The 24240-nt window shown below is 45.8% G+C and overlaps 1 protein-coding gene across 1 annotated transcript; it reads left to right on the plus strand.

Moving 5' to 3' along the window:
- Window positions 1-711: 711 nt before the first annotated feature.
- LOC123089912 (calcium-dependent protein kinase 9-like) lies at window positions 712-1650 on the plus strand. Its single transcript, XM_044511456.1, has one exon. It carries the CDS (start codon window positions 745-747, stop codon window positions 1648-1650), a length of 906 nt encoding a protein of 301 aa, XP_044367391.1. The 5' UTR covers window positions 712-744.
- The last annotated feature ends 22590 nt before the right edge of the window (window positions 1651-24240 follow it).

Consider the following 24240-nt stretch of genomic DNA (forward strand, 5'->3'; position numbering starts at 1 on the left):
ACCTTGTGTTTGTGGCATCCTTAAATATTTCAGTAGAAATCTCTGGAGTCTATGTGATACAACAGTTGTCTTAATAGTAGTTTCTAGTGTATTGTTCGATACAAGTAATATGTTGTTGAAAGATTAGTTGTTCCTTTGAAGTCCAAATATGATCTTTTGGGACAAAAATCTTGAAATTGTTGAAACAATCCAGAATGTTTGTACAACTTCTCTTTTGTTTATGAATATTCGTGTCATCGTTTAAAAATTATATATACTGCTTTGAATACACTCTTGCTTACAAAAAAAATTGTTTATGACTATAAAAATGTTCACGTACACTAAGTTACTAACTACTCCCTCCGTCCCAAAATAAGCGTCTCAAACTTAGTACAACTTTGTACTAACGTTAGTACAAAGTTAAGACACTTATTTTAGAACGGAGGGAGTACATGAGTTGTTTATGCATTCCAGAACAATTGCTCATGTATGCAAAAACAAAAGTTGATTACCTTAAAAAGAAGTATTCATGCGCCTCGGAAAAAAGGAATGTATTTACTCCCATAGGAAGCAAGTAAAAATAAATTCAGAAATATGGTCACAAAATATGGGAGAAAATGAACAACAAAACGAACAACAAGAAGGAAACGAGTACAAATGAGTAGCAACCATTTTTGTTTTTTAAAGGCCTCATCGCCCGCCAAGTCCTCGGTCTGTAACCACCTGTGTTTGACACTTTGATCTCGACTCAAGCATGCATCATCAATGGCGGCTGATGATCTGTCCACGTGCGTGCTTGTGCATGCAGCGCACCCGTGGCTGCAGGACGCGAAGAAGGCGCCGAACGTGCCGCTAGGGGACGTGGTGCGGGCGCGGTTGAAGCAGTTCTCCGTCATGAACCGCTTCAAGAAGAAGGCGATGCGGGTGATCGCGGAGCACCTGTCGGCGGAGGAGATGGAGGTGATCAAGGAGATGTTCGCGCTCATGGACACGGACAACAACGGACGGGTCACGCTGGACGAGCTCAAGGCCGGCCTCGCCCGGGTGGGCTCCAAGCTCATGGAGCCGGAGATGGAGCTCCTCATGGAGGCCGCCGACGTGGACGATGATGGCTACCTCGACTATGCCGAGTTTGTCGCCATCACCATCCACTTGCAGCGCCTCTCCAACGACCAGCACCTCCGCAAGGCCTTCCTCTTCTTCGACCGCGACAGCAGCGGCTACATTGAGCGCCCCGAGCTCGCGGACGCCCTCGCCGACGACTCCGGCAGGGCCGACGACGCCGTCGTCGACCACGTCTTGCAGGAGGTCGACACCGATAAGGATGGTCGTGACAGCTTTGAGGAGTTCGTCGCGATGATGAAGGCCGGGACGGACTGGAGTCACTGGAGGAAAGCGTCGCGCCAGTACTCCAAGCAGCGCTTCAAGTCGCTCAGCAACAGCCTGATCAAGGACGGCTCCATCTCCATGGCGCTGCTGACCATCCATCACACATACATTCATATTCCGACTGCAGATGGTCGACCGATGCGATGCTTGGTTTTTGATGTATACATCAATTCAATTGAATTGGATTTAATTTCTTCCAGTAGTTTGTTCAGTAGACTGTTTGAATCTTCTGCAGGATTAATGCGAAAATGTTTTTGGTCTGGCGTTGGATCATGCCTGTAATTATGTGTGCTAGAAGAGACATCTAAAGTCCCCCAATGATAGAACGAGCAACAAAGGACGGGGACATACATCTAAAGGAGAGGGCTTTTGCTCTTTCCAGTTTTCCGCTTTGGGGGTGCGTGCTTAAGGAAAAGATAATAATCAATTAAACAACCAGAAAAGGTGGCCAAACATGATTAAGGCATGGCACCGTGCAGCACGGCAAAATGATGCATCCAGTCATCCAATGATTCCCCTTGATACATTCCAAACCAAGAGCCCGGCCCATTGCTACTAGCTTTATTATTATTTTTCAAATTCTCACACCCTACCATCTAAGAAACATATGTTTCGACACTATGGGGCGCGGTAGTGGAGAGTTCTGAGGACACAAGGAACATGAAATTGCCATACCAACATTTGACAAATGCGAAATATTGACTAGTCCTTGGTTGATTACCATGTTTACTCGTCAATCTCACAAGAAGTTATCATTTTTTTGACAATTTTTGATATTGCAAATTAATGGCTTGCCAAGTATTGGCAATGCCAAATGTTGGCATCAAACCAATTATCCTTAAGAAACCTGAATTGTTCATCAAGTCAGCTATCTAACAAAGTCCTACCAGAATCTTCTTCCCAACACTAAACAAACAAACAAGGGAAACATGAAGAAATGGAATGCGAATAAGCAGATCACTAAAACTGAAGCTGCCAACACATCCAACGAGTCATGAACTGACAAAACAACCGGCAAAAATATATGATTCCGCCCATACGGCTTGTTGCTACCTATGCTCTTCTACCCTTTTGAATAAATCAAAACAGAGGAGGATTGGGGAGCTGGACAAGTGTTCTGGGAACACAAGAAACCAGAATTGTTCTCTATGTCAGGTTAGGTTAGCTGTCTGATCAAATCCTACCAGCAGAATCTTCCCAACGGTAAACAAACTAGGCAAGTAGACCACACGTTAAAGAGAAACATTTATTAGAAAGAACCTAGTCGCGACTCTACGTTATCAGCTACTGTGACGGCCAACACCTCGCATAGAACAACTCACAAAGATTCTAGTAAAAGACATAATGGAAATAGTGCAGCTAAAGGACGAGGAGGTCCTAGATGGACGAGGAACCGGAAGCAGGGCGAAGATGGTGGAGAGCTCCTCGACAAGGGCGGCGGCGAGTGGTGCACGGAGGCGCTCGAGCTCGTCGATGATGGCGGCGAGGACAGGCTTGGAGTGCATCGCCTCCTTCTCCTGGCTAAGCGTCTTGCCGGCCGCGACAAACTCTTCCATCTGCGCGATGCAATTCTGCTGCTTCCGCAGTGCGTGGAGACGCTTGGACAACACCGAGAGGATCGGTCCCTCCTTGGTTTCCATTATTGTCCCTTTGGTTTCAAATTCCTTAACCAACTCTGCAAAATAGGTGGTGAGGATTGTATTGGAGTCCTCTCCAGGCAGTTTCCTGGCAGCGCTCGTGTTGGCCAGGGATTGTCTGGTCAGCTTCTTATATACAACATTCGGGGATGGACCCGCGGTGGCGTGTCACGTTCACCCCGGATCTCATGGCGGCGAGATCCATCACGTTCAACACCGGCGAACTCCTCCTCCGTCGGGACGCGTTGCGCATCGTGCTGATCGACGACAGAGGCGTCACGGTCGACGCCCGATCCCTGTGCGTGGATGAGGTGGTCGATAGCGGGTACATCATTCCCTTCCCTTGCCACTTCGCTAGGGTTTGGGATCGTCTTCCATCACATGTTCGTCCTGGGGCGCCTCCGGGGAAGCGGGACGCCGGCGAGCCGTCGTATGGAGATGGCGTGCAAGTTCCAGATTCGATTAAGCCGTGTCAGGTTTTTGGGGCAGCCGGCGGGGAGCGTACGGGTTTTATTCCTTCCGCTGAACCGGGAATTTTGGGGCGGCGACCGGCAGAAAACCGTGCCTCCGGCCCGGATCTGCGACACGTGGTGCGGGAGGCATCTGACCGCTATGGGCGGGCCGTGACTAGGGTTCGGACCCCGCCTCCCCGTATATATTCGGTAGCTGATCCCCCTCGCCCCCGTCCTCCCCCCATTCTGGATCTGGAGGAGTGCTTGCTCCACTTTTGGGGGTCGCCTCCGAGAGAGGAATCTAGGGTTCGTCCCTCCTTCTCTTGGTGGAAAGGAAAAATCCGTGGTGATTCCAGATTGTTTGCACAAGTTGTCTCCTCTCCTCCCACCAATTCTGCTATAGATCCAGACCCCGTGCCACCTACCATGAGAGAGGAAGGATTTGGTGCTGGCCGCCAGGGCCGTGGCGCGGGCCGTTTCAACCACGGCGAGGGGCGCGACCGTGGAGATGGTGGTGGTCGTGGGCGCATGGCTGTCGGCGGCGGGGGTCGTGGACGCGGCCGTGAGAGCCACGTCTGGAACCGCAAGATGGCCGGGGCCTCCTCATCTGCTGTCCCGTCCGGATCTGATGAGACCGGGTTCGATCGATGGGAGAAAGCTGCAGGGGCTAGTCAAGAGGATCTCGATCATCAGGAGCGCTGGGATGCGGATAGGGGCCACAAATCTCTCCACAACTCCGACAAATCTGTGCCCCCTGTTAAGCTGCGTGAGATCCCCCCTCATCCCACTCCTCTGAATATGTCTTCTGAATCTTGTCAAATATGCAATCTGTTGGGTCATCCTACTGCTAAATGTCCTCAAGCTATGTGTATGGGATGCAAAAAGAAGGGTCATCTTTCTGTCATTTGCACTGATTTCCTTCCCTGGGAGTGCATGCCTGCGATGTGCGCTTTCCAAGCCAAAGGGCAGGGTTTTCATTATATTCATGATTATTCTGTTAGCAATCAGAACAATGATAGGATTTTTAAGGTCGTTATCACCATAGTTGAGTGGGAGATTACTACTAAGCAACTAGTAGATGAGTTTGAGAAATACATCGGGCAGGGGTGGCGCTGTTCACCTCATTTGATTGCTCCTAATCAATATGTGATGCGGTTCCCTAACCAGAGAGAGGTGGATAGAGCCATGTTTGTGGAATATATCACTCTTAAGTCTCTGGGAGTGGTGGTTCGTATCACTCCGTGGTCTGAGGATGTTGAGTCTGAAGGTCTACTGGAGGTGGGGTGGGTGAAGATTAGTAAGATCCCTCCCAATAAGCGATGTGAGAAAAATGTTGCATTCGTTGGAGCCTTAGTGGGGGTGACTCTAGACATTGATATGTCTACTCTTCATCGTCCCTTCTCTATTCACGCCAAACTGGGTTGCAGAAACATTGACAAATTACCTGCGTCTGCGGAAGGTTGTCTGGGGGGGGGGGGCGATTTTATCGTTTCTAATACGAGGTGGAGGAGGTTTTGGTTAGGAACAGTATTCAGGAAGAGGACCCTGTTCAGATACCTCGCTACTCTGGACAGAGGGTTATGACGCCCAAGCGTAAAAGAGATGACACACCTCCTGATGATAAAAACAAGTCCTCTGAGAAAAATGAAAACAGGAACGCTTCATCCTACCGGGGCGGCAAAGCCTGTTGCTTGCAGTCACCTGATGAGGAGAAGCAGAAAAATCCTGAGGAGAGTGTTAATTCTGAAAGTGAGACTAGTGGGTCGAATGGGCCCCTGTTGATCGAGGAGATGGCCATGGAACTTGCTGCCAACTGCTCTCAACAGGATGATTCGGTGGTGGTTCCTACTGGTGATGAAGATGAGCATGATCCTGTAGATCGTGAGTCTGGACATAACCAAACCCTGAAGGTGAATAAGACTGTTATTTCGCTCTTTTCTGATACTATTGCTAGTGCTATCTCTAAACCTGACCAGATTTCTGAGGTGATGGGAGAGGTGGAGACAAACATGAAGATATCGAACGACTACACGGTACAGCTCCCTCAGCCCGACTGCGAGGAGATTATCCCTACATCTCCGCTTGCTCCTGAACTTCATCTTCGGTTCAGCCAGCGCAATGCTCACCTCCAGCACATGGACATGGAAGCAAGGGCTGCTCATCTGGCCAATATCAGATCCCTGAAAGGTAATACCGGCACTGTTAATCACAATGCTTTTGCTGTTTTGGCCGACAATGAAATTATTAGCCGTGCTTCCAAGATGGGGGTGTTAATTCCGGATAATGACTTTACTTGTGTTGATATTCTGAGAGAGTTGGAATCTGTTAGAACTAATTTGGTAGATAAAAACAGCAAACCTATAGATGATCAGGGGGGATGATATGTTCATTACCAATGGTTTGGGTAAAGATACCCCTTTGAACTTGACCTGGCTAGATGAGGATGAGGTTGTTAATGAGAAAATAATTAAATCTAAATCCACCAAGAAGAATAGGAAGAAAGTTGATATTAGACTCCCTAGGCCTGTGACTAGGAGTCAGAAGAAAAAGAATGAGGCTGTTGTTGAGATGGGTGGCTCTACCCTGCTTTCTGGTAGGGCCACCAGAATCAGGAAACAAACCAACTATTCCAAATGAGAGGCCTCATTTGGAACTGCAGAGGGGTGGGCAAGAAGGGAATGGCCACCTGCCTCTCTGACATAATAAGTGACCATTCCATTGATTTCCTGGGTTTGCAAGAGACTCTGAAGAGAGACTTTCCCCCTAAACTTACTAGAAAATTCGACCCCTTTGGCTCTTTCCATTGGGAATGGGTGCCTGCTGTGGGTAGATCTGGTGGTATTTTGTGTGGCATTCGTAACAACACCCTGGAGTTGTTAGGGTGCACTAAAGGCAAGTATATCTTGCAGATGGATGTCAGGAACATTAAAGATAAAACAGCCTGGAGTTTTCTAGTGGTGTATGGATCGGCTCATGAGGAGTTCAGGGAGGAGTTCCTGAGAGAACTAGCTCTTTTTTGCCATAATACAGAATTACCCTATATAGTTGGAGGGGACTTTAATATCCTTAGGCACAATGGTGATAAGAACAAGAAAATGCAGCATTCTAAATCTACGGATCTGTTCAATGCCATTATCAACACTCTTGGCCTTAGAGAGATGTATATGAGTGGTGGCCAATATACTTGGTCCAATAACCAGTCACACCCTACGCTTGAAAAGTTGGATAGGGTGCTCATATCTGACTCCTGGGAACACTTATTCCCATTGGCATCTTTAAGAAAATTGGTCAGAGAGCTCTCTGACCACAACCCTCTCCTCCTATACACTGACGAGGAGAAGAGGGAACCTACCAAGGCTCGAGAGTTTCACTTCGATCTCTCATGGTTGAAGGATGATAGGTTCCTTGCCCTGGTAACTAAGATTTGGAGTAGGAAGGTTGCAGCCTCAGACCCCATTGACATCCTGAATATTAAACTTAAGAGGTTTAAGTCGTATTTCAAAGGATGGGGCTCGGACAAATTTGGGCATGCCAAAAAATGTAAAGAAGATCTGAGGATCGAACTGGAATTATTAGAAGAAGCAGAAGAGGAAGGCCCTTTGTCTCCTGAGTTGTACGGTAGAAAGGTAGATGTTTATGTTGAACTTTGTGAATTGTTAGCCACGGAGGAAATCTATTGGCTACGGCAATCTCATGAACGTTGGCTGTTGAGAGAAGATCGCAATACTGATTACTTCCACAAGATAGCCAATGGCCGTAAGCGAAAAAACACTATCCATGCACTCAAGTGCGGAGAGGTTGAGATAGAGGGCACTGATAATCTCCTTGCTCATGCCACCAGTTTCTATAAAGAACTGTTTGGCCCGGCACCTGGTAATCTATTCCATCTTGATCCTAATACTTGGGCAGACAATGAGAAACTGTCCGCAGATGATAATGCTGATCTTATTAGAGAGTTTTCTGAAGAAAAAGTTAAGGATGCTTTGTTTGACATGGATGTCAACAGAGCCCCCGGTCTTGATAATATTCCTGCCGAATTTTATCAGCACTGTTGGGACATGGTTAAGGTTGATATTATGCGTATCTTTGATAGTTTCCATAAAGGTACTCTGGATGTGCAGCGCCTTAACTATGGGATTATCACTTTGTTGCCTAAGATATCTGGGGCTGATCGTATCCAACAATTTCGCCCCATTTGTCTGCTTCGCTGTCCGTACAAACTCATCACAAAGGTTATGGACAGGAGGGTTGCTAGATATGCCAATATTCTCATTAGCCCTACACAAAATGCTTTTGTGAAAGGCAGGAGCATTATGGATGGTATTCTAGCCCTTCATGAATTGCTCAATTACACCCATGTCAAGAAAAGGGTCGGAGTGGTTCTCAAACTCGACTTCGAGAAGGCCTATGACAAAGTTAATTGGGATTTCCTGCTGGAATGCCATAAACTTCGGGGTTTTGACCAGAAATGGTGCGGTTGGGTCGAGCAAATTCTCCACAATGGCACGGTTAATATTAAACTTAAGGGCCATTTGCATTTCTGTCCCTAACTCGAACCACCTAATCAGATATACCCCTAATTCAAAAGCCTGCTCAAAAATGCCCCTCCGCCGTTATGTGCCCTTACAGAAATGCCCCTCCGAGCCGTTACCGTCCAGTCAAGGTTGTTTGACCGCTAACCAGCCGTTTCTTTGACATTTTTACCCTTGTGTCCATGTGCCACTTACTGGTGGGTCCCACTCTCAAAAAATAAAATGAAAAAACACTTTCTCTCACCCCCTCTCTCTCACTGATAACTTACATGTGGGGCCAATCTAGAAAAGGACTATTCAAACATGATATTAGGCCCACTTTTATTGGATTATTAATATTTTCTGCATATTTGGTTTCAATTAATTGTTGATTAGGCCAACAGTGACCGACGGCGACCACTTGCCGCGGCGGTGGCACGCCGGTCGGCCGCGAGGAGGCTGGACGAGGGAAGCAGGCGATAGCCCCGGATCTACCGCATCCAGGGATGTTTTCTTCGGACCATATGGTGGCCGGAGCGGACAACGGTGACCATTCCTGTGGCGGCTTTGGATGGAGCACGTGGGGGGGGGGGCTACCATGCGAGGGGGAGAGGGGAAGCTCTGTGACATTAAAGAGCTCACTAGGAGCACGATGACGACGCTGTTGTGGCTCGGGGAAGACCGAAGCGAGGACTTTAACCATGGCGGCCATGGAAGAGCACAGAGCTCACGGGGAAGATAACCCCAGGTTATGGGGCTTGCTATGGAGGATGCCCCCGGCCTCTGCTGTACACCATGACGCCCAGGGAGCGGCTAGGATCCGTCGGCATGCTTCAACGGCATCAAATCGATGACGGCAATCCATGGCCGGAGGCGGGGCGGATGCGTCCTGGCGCTCGGTACAGGACTTCTCTGGTCAAATTCGTCGGCTGGGGCAGAGATGTCATGTTGTACAAGCATCCTGGCGAGCTAGCGACGCCTGGGGTTTCCGTTGCCCATGTGCTGGACTGACGACGGCGACAGGGCGGCTTCCAGTGGGCTTGCGGGAGAGGGCTAGAGGAGGGGAGAGAGAAAATGGGCGAGCGACGGAGAGAGAATGAGGGCGAGAGGGTTGTGGTGTCAAGGAAGACCAGCAACGGCGGCGGCGGCCATTCAACACCCTCGCCGGAGTTGAGGGAGAGAGAGTGGGCATCGGCCTGTCGTTGGGAAGGGAGAGAGATGTTAGAGAGAGAGAGAGAAGTAGCTTGTCCTTTTCCCTTTTTATTATTTTTTATTTTTTCTAGTTGGGTCCACCGGTAAGTGTGTGTGTGAGAGAGGGGTGAGAGAAAGGGTTTTTTGTTTTATTTTTTGAGAATGGGCCCCACCCGTAAGTGACACAAGGAGACAGGGGCAAAAATGTCAAAGAAACGGTCAGATAGCGGTCAAATGGCTTTGACTGGACGGTAACGGTACAGAAGGGTATTTCTATAAAGACACTTAACGGCAGAGGGGCAAATTTGAGCACACTTCGAAATTAGGGGCAAATCTGAGTAGTGGGTTCGAGTTAGGGACACAAATGTAAAAGACCCTAAACTTAATAACTGTGTGGGGCCGTATTTCCAGAGTGCTAAGGGAGTACGTCAGGGTGATCCCCATTCACCTTTCCTCTTCAACCTCGCTGTGGAATGCCTAACCAAAATGATAAAGAATGCACAGAAAAACGGGCTTATTGTAGGGTTGGCTCCTGACTTGATCCCCGATGGGATCGCGGTATTGCAGTATGCAGATGACACGATCATTTGCTTAGAGCATGATCTGGAGAAGGCACTGAATTTAAAACTGCTCATGTATACTTTTGAGGTGATGTCTGGGTTGAAAGTTAACTTCCACAAGAGTGAAATTTTAACTGTGGGGGGTGATGATCAAATTAATAAAGCTTACGCAGATCTCTTCAATTGTGACATTGGTCATTTTCCTCTTAAATATCTAGGGATGCCCGTGAGCTTTACTACTCTTCAAAACTCAGACTGGGAGTTCATTGTTGACAAATATTTGGTCAGGTTTGATGCTTGGGTTGGTAATGCGACATCTATGGGAGGAAGACACACCCTTTTGGACTCAGTGGTTACTCAGCTATCTCTTTACCACATGTCCATGTGGTTGATGAATAAGACGTTTGTGGAAAAATTAGATAAACATAGGAGGAGGTTTTTCTGGCAGGGCGCTAATAAAAAACCTCGCTACCATCTGGTGCGTTGGAGCAGAATCTGTAGGTCCAAGGATAAAGGTGGACTGGGTATTAAAGACTTGCGTAAACAAAATATCAGCTTAATGCTTAAATGGTGGTGGAAATTAGATACCCAGCAGGGGATTTGGCAAGATATTGTGAAAGTTCGATATCTTAGAAATCAGACAATCGCGACTGTCGAGGCCCGTTTTAGTGACTCGCCATGCTGGAAAAATCTCCTGAAGATTAAGGATCTGTACATGATTGGGAGAAATATCCATACGGGATCGGGCAACCTGACTCGGTTATGGAAAGATTCCATTAACGGGCTGACCCCGTTCATGGATCAATTCCCCCGGCTTTACAATATTTGCACTGCTCAGGATTGCACGCTGGACAAACTGGAAACGGTGGCTTGTGTAGATTTCTTTCGTAGAAGGTTAAACGATGAATTAACTAACCAGTGGTTGTCGCTGAAGAGTTATGTACATAGTTTGAATCTTTCTGGTGACAGAGATTCAGTGTACTGGGGCTTGAACAAGTCAGGTAAGTTCACCACGAAATCCATGTACAAGTGGCTGGAGAGACCGCTTAGTGGGTGTACATATAAGTGGATATGGAAAGCTAAACTCCCCCTTACAATCCAGATATTTCTCTGGCAGCTTACTCAGGATGCGGTGCTAACCAGGCAAGTGATGCGCCAACGGAAGTGGCAAGGGGACCCTATGTGTTCTTTTTGCCCACAGGTTGAAACCTCCCAGCACTTATTCTTTGGTTGTTCTGTGGCCAAAGTGGTCTGGCGTTTGATTGGGGTCACACTTGGGACTGATCTGTGTCCTAGTAATTACTGGCAGTTTTTTGTCTGGTGTCACTCCTTTTTACCGGGATATGAATCCTTCTATACTGTGGCACTGAGGGCTGTCACTTGGGCCATCTGGCTGGCTCGTAATAAAGCTACCTTCGAGAAAAAAATGACCAAATCTCGTTTTGAGATTGTCTTTACGGCAGTGTCTTTTCTCTTATATTGGGCAGGTTTACAAGCGGGAGAAGATGCCAAGCAACTCCGAGCGGGCGCTGAGATGATTCGCAATGGGGCTATGCTGATGATGAGGGCATGCGACGCGTCCAATGGTAGAAAGTGAAGTGCGATGTTTGGTTGGTCACTCTCTTCTCTGCACAAAGTATCGCTGGAGATCTCGGTGGTGGTGGCTTCGATGCTTAGTCTATTTTTTCTGTACTTTTGTGGTACTGTGGGACTCATGCCTTATTATGCTTGTAACAGGGCTAGTTTCATTTTGGTGTTGCTTAGGTTTTCGCCCCATAGCACTTGTCTCGACGTCGGGCGAGTGCGGTGGGTTTCCTAGCAGTCTGTTGGACTCGCTCTCCCCTTCTCCCTGTTCTTAGACTTCTTGCTGGACTTTGTATTTCCGCTCTAAGTAATGGAAAGGGGGTTAGCCCGATTCAAAAAAAAAACTCTGCAAAAAATAATAATTGCAAAGCATAAAGTATGTCAACGGTAATAAAATTATTCAACAACACAAAATCAGCTAACTACTATTTTGACGAGTACCTGAAGTCGTGCCGAAAGAGCTAAAAAGAAGACACGGCTCATAGGTGGGTTCGAACCACCTCATCTTTTGAGTAGAACATTGCGCACCAGATTCGAGCTTCAAACTTTTAGTGTTGACAACGAGTACGTATGATGTCCGACGCTTTGACGGCCATGATGACAAGGCGTGCTTAGATGGCATTGATGGACGCTGCAATGCTGTGACAAGTTCTTCAACGAACACGGCGATGAGACGTGTTATGACGACGGCATTGTTGACAACAAACGCGATGCTGTGAGGCATGCTTTCACGGTGATGCTTCAACTGGCCACGGCAACAAGGTGTGCTTCGAAGATAGTTGATGATGCATGCTTCGATGGCAGGTGCCCGTCTGATGTTCTGTGCAGGCTTGTTTGAAGGCGTATTTTTGTGCTAGAATGGTGGCAGACGTGCTGGACGCTTGCTAGTGCGGGCCAAGTGGAAGAGTGTCTGATGTGAGAGGAAGGGTACGGGGTGTTGCCTGTTGGGTGAGTAGGATGGGAAGATGGAGATAATCAAAGGGTCACGCACGGCTGTATCGGACGGCTGTACATGCGGTTGTAGGATCTTGAAGTATGTCTAGAGGGGGGGTGATTAGACTACTTGACCAAATAAAAACTTATCCTTTTCCCAATTTTAGTCTTTGGCAGATTTTACCTAACTTAGCACCAATCAAGCAATCTTAATACAATTCAAGCAAGCATGCAAAGAGTATATGAGCAGCGGAAAGTAAAGCATGCAATTGGCAAGAATGTAAAGGGAAGGGTTTGGAGAATTCAAACACAATTGGAGACACGGATGTTTTTGTCATGGTTCCGATAGATGGTGCTATCGTACATCCACGTTGATGAACACTTCAACCCACGAAGGGTAACGGCTGCACGAGTCCACGGAGGGCTCCACCCATGAAGGGTCCACGAAGAAGCAACCTTGTCTATCCTACCATGGTCGTTGCCCACGAAGGACTTGCCTCACTAGCGGTAGATCTTTACGAAGTAGGCGATCTCCTTGACCTTACAAACTCCTTGGTTCAACTCCACAATCTTGTCGGAGGCTCCCAAGTGACACCTAGCCAATCTAGGAGACACCACTCTCCAAGAAGTAACAAATGGTGTGTTGATGATGAACTCCTTGCTCTTGTGCTTCAAATGATAGTCTCCCCAACACTCAACTCTCTCTCACAGGATTTGGATTTGGTGGAAAGAAGATTTGAGTGGAAAGCAACTTGGGGAAGGCTAGAGATCAAGATTCATATGGTAGGAATGGAATATCTTGGTCTCAACACATGAGTAGGTGGTTCTCTCTCAGAAATGGTAAGTTGGAAGTGTAGGTTTGTTCTGATGGCTCTCTCCATGAATGAAGAGGAGGTGGAGGGGTATATATAGTCTCCACACAAAATCTAACCATTACACACAATTTACCAATCTCGGTGGGACCGAATCAACAAACTCGGTCAGACCGATTTAGTAAACCTAGTGACTGTTAGGCTTTTCGGTGGGACCGACATGCAACTCGGTAGGACCGATATGGTTAGGGTTAGGGCATAAAGTAATATTGGTGAGACCGATTACACAAACTCGGTGAGACCGATTTTGATAATAAGCTAACCAGAGAGTTGGTCAGGTAAACTCGGTGGGACCGATTCGCTCATTTCGGTGGGACCGAAATGTTACAAAAAGGAAATAGGGAGTTTACATTGCAATCTCGGTGGGACCGATCGCTCATCTCGGTGGGACCGAAATGTTAGGAAAAGGAAACAGAGAGATTACAATCCCATCTCGGTGAGACCAAGATCCCTATCGGTGAGACCGATTTGCCTAGGGTTTGTGGCAGTGGCTATGACATCTGAACTCGGTGGCATCGGATAGAAATAGTCGGTGGGGCCGAGTTTGACTTTGGGTTTAGATGTGGATGTGGGGAAGTAGTTGAGGGTTTTGGAGCATATCACTAAGCACTATGAAGCAAGAACCTCATTAAGCAACACCTCATCCCTCCTTGATAGTATTGGCTTTTCCTATAGACTCAATGTGATCTTGGATCACTAAAATATAAAATGTAGAGTCTTGAGCTTGAAGCTTGAGCCAATCCTTTTATCCTTAGCATTTTGAGGGATTCACTTTTCTCATCCATGCCATGCCATTCATTGAGCTTTCCTAAAATATTTGTCTTGGAATAGTATTAGCTAAGTGAGCTATATGTTGTTAGGAATTACCAAAACCATCTAGGGATAGTTGCACTTTCAATCTCCCCCTTTTTGGTAATTGATGACAACATATAGATCAAAGCTTCAACAAAAGATAATAAGATTGAAAAACGTTGTCGCTTTGAGAAGTATGTGAAATGTGAGAGCTCCCCCTAAATTTTTGCATAGTTTAAGATTTGCTTTGGACTACAAATGCATATAGAGTTAGGTTCATGAGTTACTCTCCCATGTCACATACATCTTGGTGGAGCGCTAAAAAATGATAATATTCAAAATACATGCACTCATCACCAAGCAAAGTGAATGATCATATAGAGATAAAAAGGATAATGTCGTTCAATCAAGCATTAATGTAGCATATGATCAAACACATGATCATCATTGTATCACACAGGCACTAAAGTATCTCAAGCAAGCGAAAGCAAATAAAGTTCAACCACAAAGACAAGAGAGAACAAAAGCAAACTCTCTCTCTCGAAGCCTATGATCTATACATTTTTCTCCCCCTTTGGCAACAAGTTACCAAAAAGTTCCTAGAAAATGCATAGTACTATGTCGTCTCTCAGGCTTGGTCTTGATGTGGTGGTGTAGATATGACTCCAAGGACGAAGGCATCAGTTGATGAAGTTGGAGCTGGTGGAGTAGATGCTGGAGCTGGTGGCACTGAAGCTATAGCAGGTGCAGATGATGTTGCTCTTGTGTCTCTCACAGGCATAGCAGCTGATCTTTGAGCTCTAGGCACTCTAGCAAATGCCTCAGTGGTTGTCTTGCCCTTCCTCTCCTGCATGTCATCTTGGAGTTGCTCAACAACAGACTGGATCTCAATTACTTTCACATCTAAGTCATAGAACTTCTGCTCCATGATCCTCTCCAGGCTCTCCTGGTTTTGAGTCAGGGTGGCCAACCCTTTCTCAATCCTTAGAGTGGATGCTATCAAGTAACCTAGCTGGTCTTGTTTGCTCTTCAGGAAGTACTCAGATGCCTCATCAATTGTCGGCATCTTGGCAGCCTTCTCTGTCCTTGCCTTCTCCTTCTTTGCTTGTGCCTGCACAGAAGATGGTTCATCTTCATCCATAACCACTTGGTTGTCCTCAAAGTCTGGATAGATAGGCATGTGTTCTTTGTCCAACAAGTAAGTGTCAGTGCCCATCTTGGAGTTAATCAGCTCCTGGATCTGTGGGGCATACCCACAACTTCTCTTCTGGTCTGCAGCTGTCCTCTTGATAGTTTCAATAATGAGGCTCATGACCTTGAACTTTTGAGGCACATCAAATAAGTGTAGCAGATTGATAGCATGACCTCTGATCATGTTATGATCTCCTGACTTGGGTAAGAGTGTGTGCCTGAGGATCCAGTTGATGGTTGGCAGTCCCGACAGAAGGAAATGTACAGACCCAAACTTGTGAGTTTCAACAGCAGCATCTGGGATCTCCTTGTACATATGTGCCATAGTGTTGTGATCCATCTTCTTCTTGGCATACACATCCAAGTCATCCTCTTTCTCCTTAGGTGCATTGATCAGATTTGCCCATTCTTCAATTGTTGATTGGTACCTAGTGCCTTCAGACATCCATACTATCCTGCCATCTGGATAGAAGTGTGTTGTGGAGTAGAATTGCATTATGAGCTCATCATTCCACTTTGTGAGCTTCTGCCCAACAAAGTCTGCCACTCCACAAGCACTGAAACTGTCATGCACTCCTGGGTAGTGTTCCTCATTCTTCTTGATGTATTTCCAATCTACCCATCTCATATCACAGACTATTGGTTTCTTGTCCAGCAGCACTATCTCATAGAAGTCCTGCTGTTCCTTTGTATGGAACATGTAGTCCACATCAGTTCTCCTCCTGACTGCATAAGGATCAGTCAACCTCCACTGTCTGAATCCTGCATCCTTTCTCAGCTTCATGTTCTCAGCAACAGGATGAGCATCGTTATGATCTAGAATTTTAGGCTTCAACTTTCTCAGAACATGCTCTGCATCTCCTTCTTCTTCTGCAACAACTTCAGGCACTGGGGCCTTGTTCTTTTCAGTACCTGGGATGTTTCTGGTATTCCTCTTAGGTGCAGTCTTGGGCTTGGAAGCAGCCTTGGGTGCTTCCTTGGGCTTTGATGAAGCAGCCCCTGACTTGATGGCATCACCCATAAGCTTCTGAGCTTTGGGTGCTGGTACAGCAATCTCTTCTTCTTCCTCCTCTTCAAAGTCTCTCCTCATAGAGGGATTTCCAAGAACCTTGGCAGTTGTGGTTTTGACTCTCTTTTTCTTCTTGTCTTGGCCAACAGCTTCATCTTCTGACTCAAGGGTGAATTTCATGTTTTCTCCAGTGGCAACCTTCCTAGGTTTGGAAGTGGGAATCCTTCTTGCAGGTGCCTTCTTCTGCATTCCTGGCTTAGTGGCTGCAGTTGTGCCATATTCCTTCTTGACTACCTTTTTGGAAGTGGCTTCATCCTCTTCTGCCACATAGTCTTCATCCTCAGAGTTTGAGGTTTTCTTCTTCCTATTCCTGGTGGCAGCTTTGGGTAAGTTGCTTGGGGTGCTCCTGCTGCCATCATCTGAGGAACTGGAGGGACTAGTGCCCTCACTCATGTGAATATGCTCCTCTGACTGGTTCTAGCTGTCACTCTGATCAGACATGTTGCAAACATTGACAGCTGGCCCTGTGAGTAGATGTAGATGAGATAGAGAGGATAAGCATCACAAAATACAGAGGTTTTTGCAAAAGATTGGGTTAAAAACTTAGTTTTAGTTTTCCACAGAAAGCATTTCGGATCTACCGATTAGTAAACTCGGTGATACCGACGCAGCTTTTGGAACCTAAACTAGTGAACTCGGTCAGACCGAGTCAAAGTTCGGTGGCACCGAGACTGCTAGGGTTTCGCAAAGTTCTGAACTCGGTCACACCGATTTGCAATTCTCGGTCAGACCGAGAATCACAAGTGCAATGGCCTTAGTCGAATCGATGGTACCGAGTTCTACAACTCGGTGGGTCCGGGATGGTTTCGGCGGAAACCTAACCCTAAATTTTCAATCCAAACCTAATCTACGGATAGTTTTGACTAAATGAGATAGTTTCAATTGTGGCAAGATTCATGACAAACACAATATGCTAGGAATCGGATAGGGATAGCACAGTGATCAAGTCCATACCCTAGATCGGCGATGGACTCGCTACGGTGGTGGAGATTCCCGTTGATGGTGGCGGAGACCAGCAGCAGGAGGCGGCTGGCGACGAGGAGGACAATCCGGAGACCCTGGAGGCAGAGTGGGCTAAGCGCGGGCAAAAAGAGTTCGGAGAAAATTTCCAAAGTTTTTCCCGTGGGTATATATAGCCCGACCCTGTCGGTGTGACCGAGTGGAACGACTCGGTGGCACCGAGATGCATAACTGCTAACAGTTACAGCAACTCGGTGTGACCGAAAAGTTCAAATCGGTTGCACTGAGCTTGAAAACCTAGATCGACTTAGTGATCTCGGTATGACCGAAATGGAAGAATCGGTCAGACCGAAACGCACAAAGAAGTTTTGGAAGTTTAAGTCTATGACGAATCGGGGACTCTGAGTGCTCCTCACACAGAGTGGTTCGAATCTGACTTGATCAAATTTTATGATGTAGCATGAATAGAGTTTGAGACAAGAAAAGCATAGATAGCTAGAGAAGGTTCTTAGGCATTCTTGTCCATCCACTTGGCAAATGAAAAAGAAACCAATCAATCAAAACAACAAGTGGATGCCCTCGAATGAGTAAAATATGCAACCAACATGCTCACACAATAAAAAATGGCAAATGAAATATGTGGCAAAGCATGCACAACCAATTCTAGCATCTATCAAGCAATTGGCGATGACTAGGTCATCTATATATGAGTATATTGACTTAGGAGTCAAATGAGAACATTTGATCATAGGTCATACTCATCGTTTAAGCTCAAGTGGGGTTACCACTTTTACATAATGCATTGATGTGTTCACACCATTAGAGTTGCTTTGACTTAATTCTTAGAGTAAAGCTCCCCCTCGATGTGAGATCCCCCCTAAGAGGGATGAACTAACCTTGGGTTTTGTCGATGATGACTTCATGTAGGTGTTGAAGATGTGGATGCTCAATGTTGATGTAGATCATTTGGAGCAATCCTTTGGAGTGAGTTGCACTTTCAATACCTACACGGGTTAGTCCCACAAGGAACAAACAAGGATATCCATAGACATAGAGTGATGCATACACAAGATGATGTCCATGAAAGCATTAGGTTACCTTGTCCCTTGTCTTACCAACAAGAGGGTTTGTGACTCCTTGAACTAGTGCAAGATGTGGAAGTTGATTGCACTTGTTACTGCCAAAAATGATATGAGTGAAATATGTTGGCGGAGTCACCCTCAAGAACTCTCTAGTTCTTCTTCTTCGGGATCCACATCATCTTGATGGGAATCCTTGGAGTTGTAGTTGTACTTGATGAAGTAGAACTTGATGTAGTCTTGGGAACCCACTTGACCAAGGCCTTAGGAGCTTCTTCAAATGCATCAATCTCCTCTTGAAGCTTATCCTTGCCTTTTTGCTTGTGGTCTTGTGGTGGAAGATCATCTTGAGCTTGTGTTCCTTTGAAGGAAGTAGGATCATACTTCTCTTGTTGAGGAACAAACTTCGTCTTGGGGTATTGATCTTCTTCCCACTTAACTCCATTGGCATTGAACTTTCGTTCAAAACCAACACCTTGGTTCTTCCGGTGCCTTCCTTGCTCGCGTACAATTTCCTCAAATTTCTTACTCCCGGCAAGGCTCTTGTAAACACCTTTCTCTATAATTCCCTTCAATAAGATATTTTCTTGCTCAAGTGTAACTTGGCTAAGAGAATCATTAGTGGAATCAAGAGAACTACTAGGAGCAACAATATTGGATTTAGCATGATCATTGTTACTACTAGAGGAAGAAACCTTCTTGTTCTTGTTACTACTCTTGACTTGAGGCATGTAAGTAGCTAAGAGTAAATGCTTGGCAATGTAAGAAGAAATTTTCTTACGAAGATCATCATTGATTGCCTTTAAGAACTCATGCTCTTGCTCAAGGTTGAGCTTTTCAAAGCGTAACTTCTCATGAGTCCTTAAAAGTTCTCGATGATCTCCTAAGATAGTTTCATGAGCTAAATTAAGAGTGTTTAGTTCTTTAGTTAGGAGCTCAATCTTCTCCTTATCATTGTCATTCGTTTTATCTTGATTAGTATGATTAATTGACGTTTCATCATAGTATTCATCACTAGAGTTGTCAACAAGTAAATCACCATCACCTAACAAGTCATCTTCATCACTATTGAAATCAACATACTCGGGGTGTGTTACCTTTGGGCCTTTAGCCATGAAGCATCTTCCAAGTCCTTCATTTGGTGAATCAAATATGTCGTAGGAGTTGGTTGACACAAGTGCTAGACCGGCAACACCTTCATCTTGAGTATATTCGGAGTCGGAGTGATAGCTTCTCTCGGAGTGATTGTCGGAGTCGGGGCTGGATACCCATTCACCAACATGAGCTTGATGTCTTCATTTTGTGTAGCTCCTTGATGACTTGTCCTTCCTTTCCGAATCCTTGCTTCTCCGGGATGTTCTTCGTTCATAACGATCATATCTACTCCTTCTCTCTCTTGGTGGTGATTCTTTTCTTCTACTTCTCCTTTTAGGTGATTCTTCTTTTCTTTTGTAGGGTGCCGTACACTCATTGGAATAGTGTCCGGGTCTTCCACAGTTGTAGCAATTACGCTCTCGACTAGAAGATCTTTTGTCATTGTAGGACCTTGACTTGGAGCTTTTCTCTTTGCTTCTACTCTTATAGAACTTGTTGAAATTCTTCACCATTAAGCTCAATTCTTCATTGAAGGTTTGTTTCTCACTTGATTATGTGGGGGCTTCACATGAGGCTTTGTAAGCACCACTTGACTTGTTGTGAAGTTCCTCCTTATCCTTGAGTGACATCTCATGAGCAACAATTCTTCCAATGACTTCTGTTGGCTTGAGATCTTTGTAATTGGGCATCATTTGGATCAATGTGCGCACGGTATCATATTTTCCGTCCAAAGCTCTTAGGATCTTCTTGATGATGAATTTGTCGATCATCTCTTCACTTCCTAATCCGGCAATCTCATTTGTGATAAGAGCAAGCCTAGAGTACATTTCAGCGACACCTTCACCATCCTTCATTTTGAACTTGTCAAGTTGACTTTGAAGCACGTCCAACTTGGATTCCTTGACGGAGTCGGTACCTTCGTGCATATCAATCAAAGTATCCCAAATTTCCTTTGCATTCTCAAGACGGCTGATTTTGTTGAATTTTTTGGGGCACAATCCATTGAAGAGGATATCACAAGCTTGAGCATTGTATTGCAGCATCTTCAACTCATCCGCGCTAGCTTCACGGTTCGGTTCTCTCCCATCAAAGAATTCACCTTGCAAGCCAATACATACAATAGCCCAAACGGTGGGGTTATGTCCTAGAATATGCATTTTTATCTTATGCTTCCAACTAGCAAAATTAGTACCATCAAAGTAAGGACCTCTACGGTGATAATTTCCCTCGCTGGACGCCATACTCTCCTAGGTTGTGAAACCAAGGCTAAGACCACCAAAAGCTATGGAAATCAAAGCAAATGGAAACCTGGCTCTGATACCACTTGTAGGATCTTGAAGTATGTCTAGAGGGGCAGTGATTAGACTACTTGACCAAATAAAAACTTATCCTTTTCCCATTTTTAGTCTTTGGCAGATTTTAGCTAACTTAGCACAAGTCAAGCAATCTTAATACAATTCAAGCAAGCATGCAAAGAGTATATATGAGCAGCGGAAAGTAAAGCATGCAACTTGCAAGAATGTAAAGGAAAGGGTTTGGAGAATTCAAACGCAACTGGAGACACGGATGTTTTTGTCGTGGTTCTGATAGGTGGTGCTATCGTACATCCACGTTGATGGAGACTTCAACCCACGAAGGGTAACGGCTGCGCGAGTCCACGGAGGGCTTCACCCACGAAGGGTCCATGAAGAAGCAACCTTGTCTATCCCACCATGGCCGTCGCCCATGAAGGACTTCCCTCACTAGCGGTAGATCTTCACGAAGTAGGCGATCTCCTTGCCCTTACAAACTCATTGGTTCAACTCCACAATCTTGTCAAAGGCTCCCAACTGACACCTAGCCAATCTAGGAGACACCACTCTCCAAGAAGTAACAAACGGTGTGTTGATGATGAACTCCTTGCTTTTGTGCTTCAAATGATAGTCTCCCTAACACTCAACTCTCTCTCACAGGATTTGGATTTGGTGGAAAGAAGATTTGAGTGGAAAGCAACTTGGGGAAGACTAGAGATCGAGATTCATATGGTAGGAATGGAATATCTTGGTCTCAACACATGAGTAGGTGGTTCTCTCTCAGAAATGGTAAGTTGGAAGTGTAGGTTTGTTCTGATGGCTCTCTCCACGAATGAAGAGGAGGTGGAGGGGTATATATAGCCTCCACACAAAATCTAACCGTTACACACAATTTACCAATCTCGGTGGGACCGAATCAACAAACTCGGTCAGACCGGTTTAGTAAACCTAGTGACCGTTAGGGTTTTCGATGGGACCGACATGCAACTCGGTAGGACCGATATGGTTAGAGTTAGGGCATAACGTAATCTCGGTGAGACCGATTACACAAACTCGGTGAGACCGATTTTGGTAATAAGCTAACCAGAGAGTTGGTCAGGTAAACTCGGTGGGACCGATTCGCTCATTTCGGTGGGACCGAAATGTTACAAAAAGGAAATAGGGAGTTTACATTGCAATCTCGGTGGGACCAATCGCTCATCTCAGTGGGACTGAAATGTTATGAAAAAGAAACAGAGAGATTACAATCCCATCTCGATGAGACCGAGATCCCTATCGGTGAGACCGATTTGCCTAGGGTTTGTGGCAGTGGCTATGACATCTGAACTCGGTGGCGCCGGATAGAAAGAGTTGGTGGGGCCGAGTTTGACTTTGGGTTTAGGTCATATGTGGATGTGGGAAAGTAGTTGAGGATTTTGGAGCATATCACTAAGCACTATGAAGCAAGAACCTCATTAAGCAACACCCCATCCCTCATTGATAGTATTGGCTTTTCCTACAGACTCAATGTGATCTTGGATCACTAAAATATAAAATGTAGAGTCTTGAGCTTGAAGCTTGAGCCAATCCTTTTATCCTTAGCATTTTGAGGGATCCACTTTTCTCATCCATGCCATGCCATTCATTGAGCTTTCCTGAAATATTTGTCTTCAAATAGTATTAGCTCAATGAGCTATATGTTGTTAGGAATTACCAAAACCACCTAGGGATAGTTGCACTTTCAACGGTTGATCTTTTTCTAAGATTAACCAGCCGATTTGTACCAAATGATAGAAGAAAATGATTCCAAATCACAACATTTCATTCGTTCATATGGAATTACAACAAGTTCTCACTGATATACATGGATCCTGCTTTCATCGTAGCAACAGAGCATATCCACAACTAGATATTATAGCACAAAAATTGCTGAACGGTCAAATGCCTGATTGAAGCTTTGAATAATTAGCTACTGTATACGGATCTCCTGCATAACCGCACTTTGCCATTAGCTCTAGGCACGCCTTATTTGACCAGTCCAAGGACAGTGAGCGAGAGGGGTAGTTGTCGACCAGCGCGCACACGTTGCGCAAGAGGCGACGGGGAGCTGGCGGAGACTACGAGTGGTGAGTGGTGATGGCGACCTCGAGCGGTCGGCACCAACGGCGATAAGGCAATCACCGCGACGGGCGCCCATTTGATGTCCGGACGTCCGAACACGTCCGGACGTCTGAGCGAGAAATGTACGTAAGACGGAGAAATGAGTTTTGACCTTCAAGACGACCTTAACCATTTGTTTAATTTATTTATGCATCGTAGCCTCTAGCAACGTACGGACATTCTACTGGTGAAGAAATAGGGACTGACTACTAGTCAGTTGACCCAAAACCAAATTTGGATCAGTCGACTGACCCAAGCTTGTTTGAGTCGAAAGGAAAAAGTGGCGGCCGTCATGAGTAGCAAGTCCACAGTGCACGGGCCGTTCTCTGTTATGTTTGCGTTATGACACTGTCACGTCTACCACTCTAGCTTGTGCGTTCTGCACCTTCCATGGATTGCGTTATGACACCGTCACGTCTACCACTCTAGCTTGTGCATTCTGCACCTTCCATGGATTGCGTTATGACACTGCCACGTCTACCACTCTAGCTTGTGCATTCTGCACCTTCCATGAATCCGTTTTAGCTTGTGTGTTTCATGGTGCATGCTCCGTTACGTTAACACTACTTTTATTTCCATCGCAAAAAAAACACTACTTTTATTTTTAAAAAATCTATCCTTTGTTCGAATTGAATTTTCAAGTTGCACATGCACCGATGCACGCGTACAGATCCATTCATGCTTGCTGGTATACTCGTGAACTACTCCCTCCGTTTTAAAATAGATGACTCAACTTTGTACTAAGAGTTGGTATAAAGTTGAGTCATTTATTTTGAACGGAGGGAGTACATGTTAGCTAGCTACGTATTACCACAAGTCCTGCCCCGAAGCACATCTGCTCATGAGTGTTTTTTTTTCGGGTGATCTGTACATGAGCTATCTTGGCATGTTTGCCGGCTAGCTACCTGCGTGCGCGACTACACGCGCCAGTGACGCTCGTGCAAGTGACTCCAGTCTCGTTGCTCAAAAACATAAAAAAATGCTACACCTACATGAATATTGCTACCGAACATGTTTACAGTGAGACGTAGCTTCCTTCCAACCACAAAACTTCACCCTATCATATTCTTCCTCCGTTCATTTATATAAGATGTATTTATTTTTTGAAAAGTCAAACGAGCGCCTGTTTGACCGGGTTTTTAGAAAAATATATCAATACCCACAATACGAAATTTATATCATTTGATCCATCATGAAAAGTAGTTTCATATTTTATCTATTAGGTATTTCAGATATTGTTATTTTATTCTATAATCTTGGTCAAACTTTCAAATGGTTGACTCTTCTTTCTAGCCGCCTCCTCCACAAAAAATTAGGGTTTTTGCCTCCCACCGGCGCCGCCGCAGGTCTGCCTCCTCTCCAGTGGGCCTAGGGTCATGGGGGCACGATGGATCTCGGCAAGGACCGGCGGGAGGGCTTCGCCTTTAGTCGTTTCTTTCAGTTTTGCTAGGGTTTGTGTCCTGCTCAGGAAGACGAGACGACGGCGGCTCCCTGAAGATGGAATAAAGGTCTCCA

This window comes from Triticum aestivum, chromosome 4B, assembly GCF_018294505.1.
Source record: "Triticum aestivum cultivar Chinese Spring chromosome 4B, IWGSC CS RefSeq v2.1, whole genome shotgun sequence".
NCBI lineage: Eukaryota > Viridiplantae > Streptophyta > Magnoliopsida > Poales > Poaceae > Triticum > Triticum aestivum.

Coding starts and splice junctions, on each gene's coding strand:
- LOC123089912 (XM_044511456.1), top strand. CDS start 745: ATGGCGGCTGATGATCTGTCCACGTGCGTGCTTGTGCATGCAGCGCAC.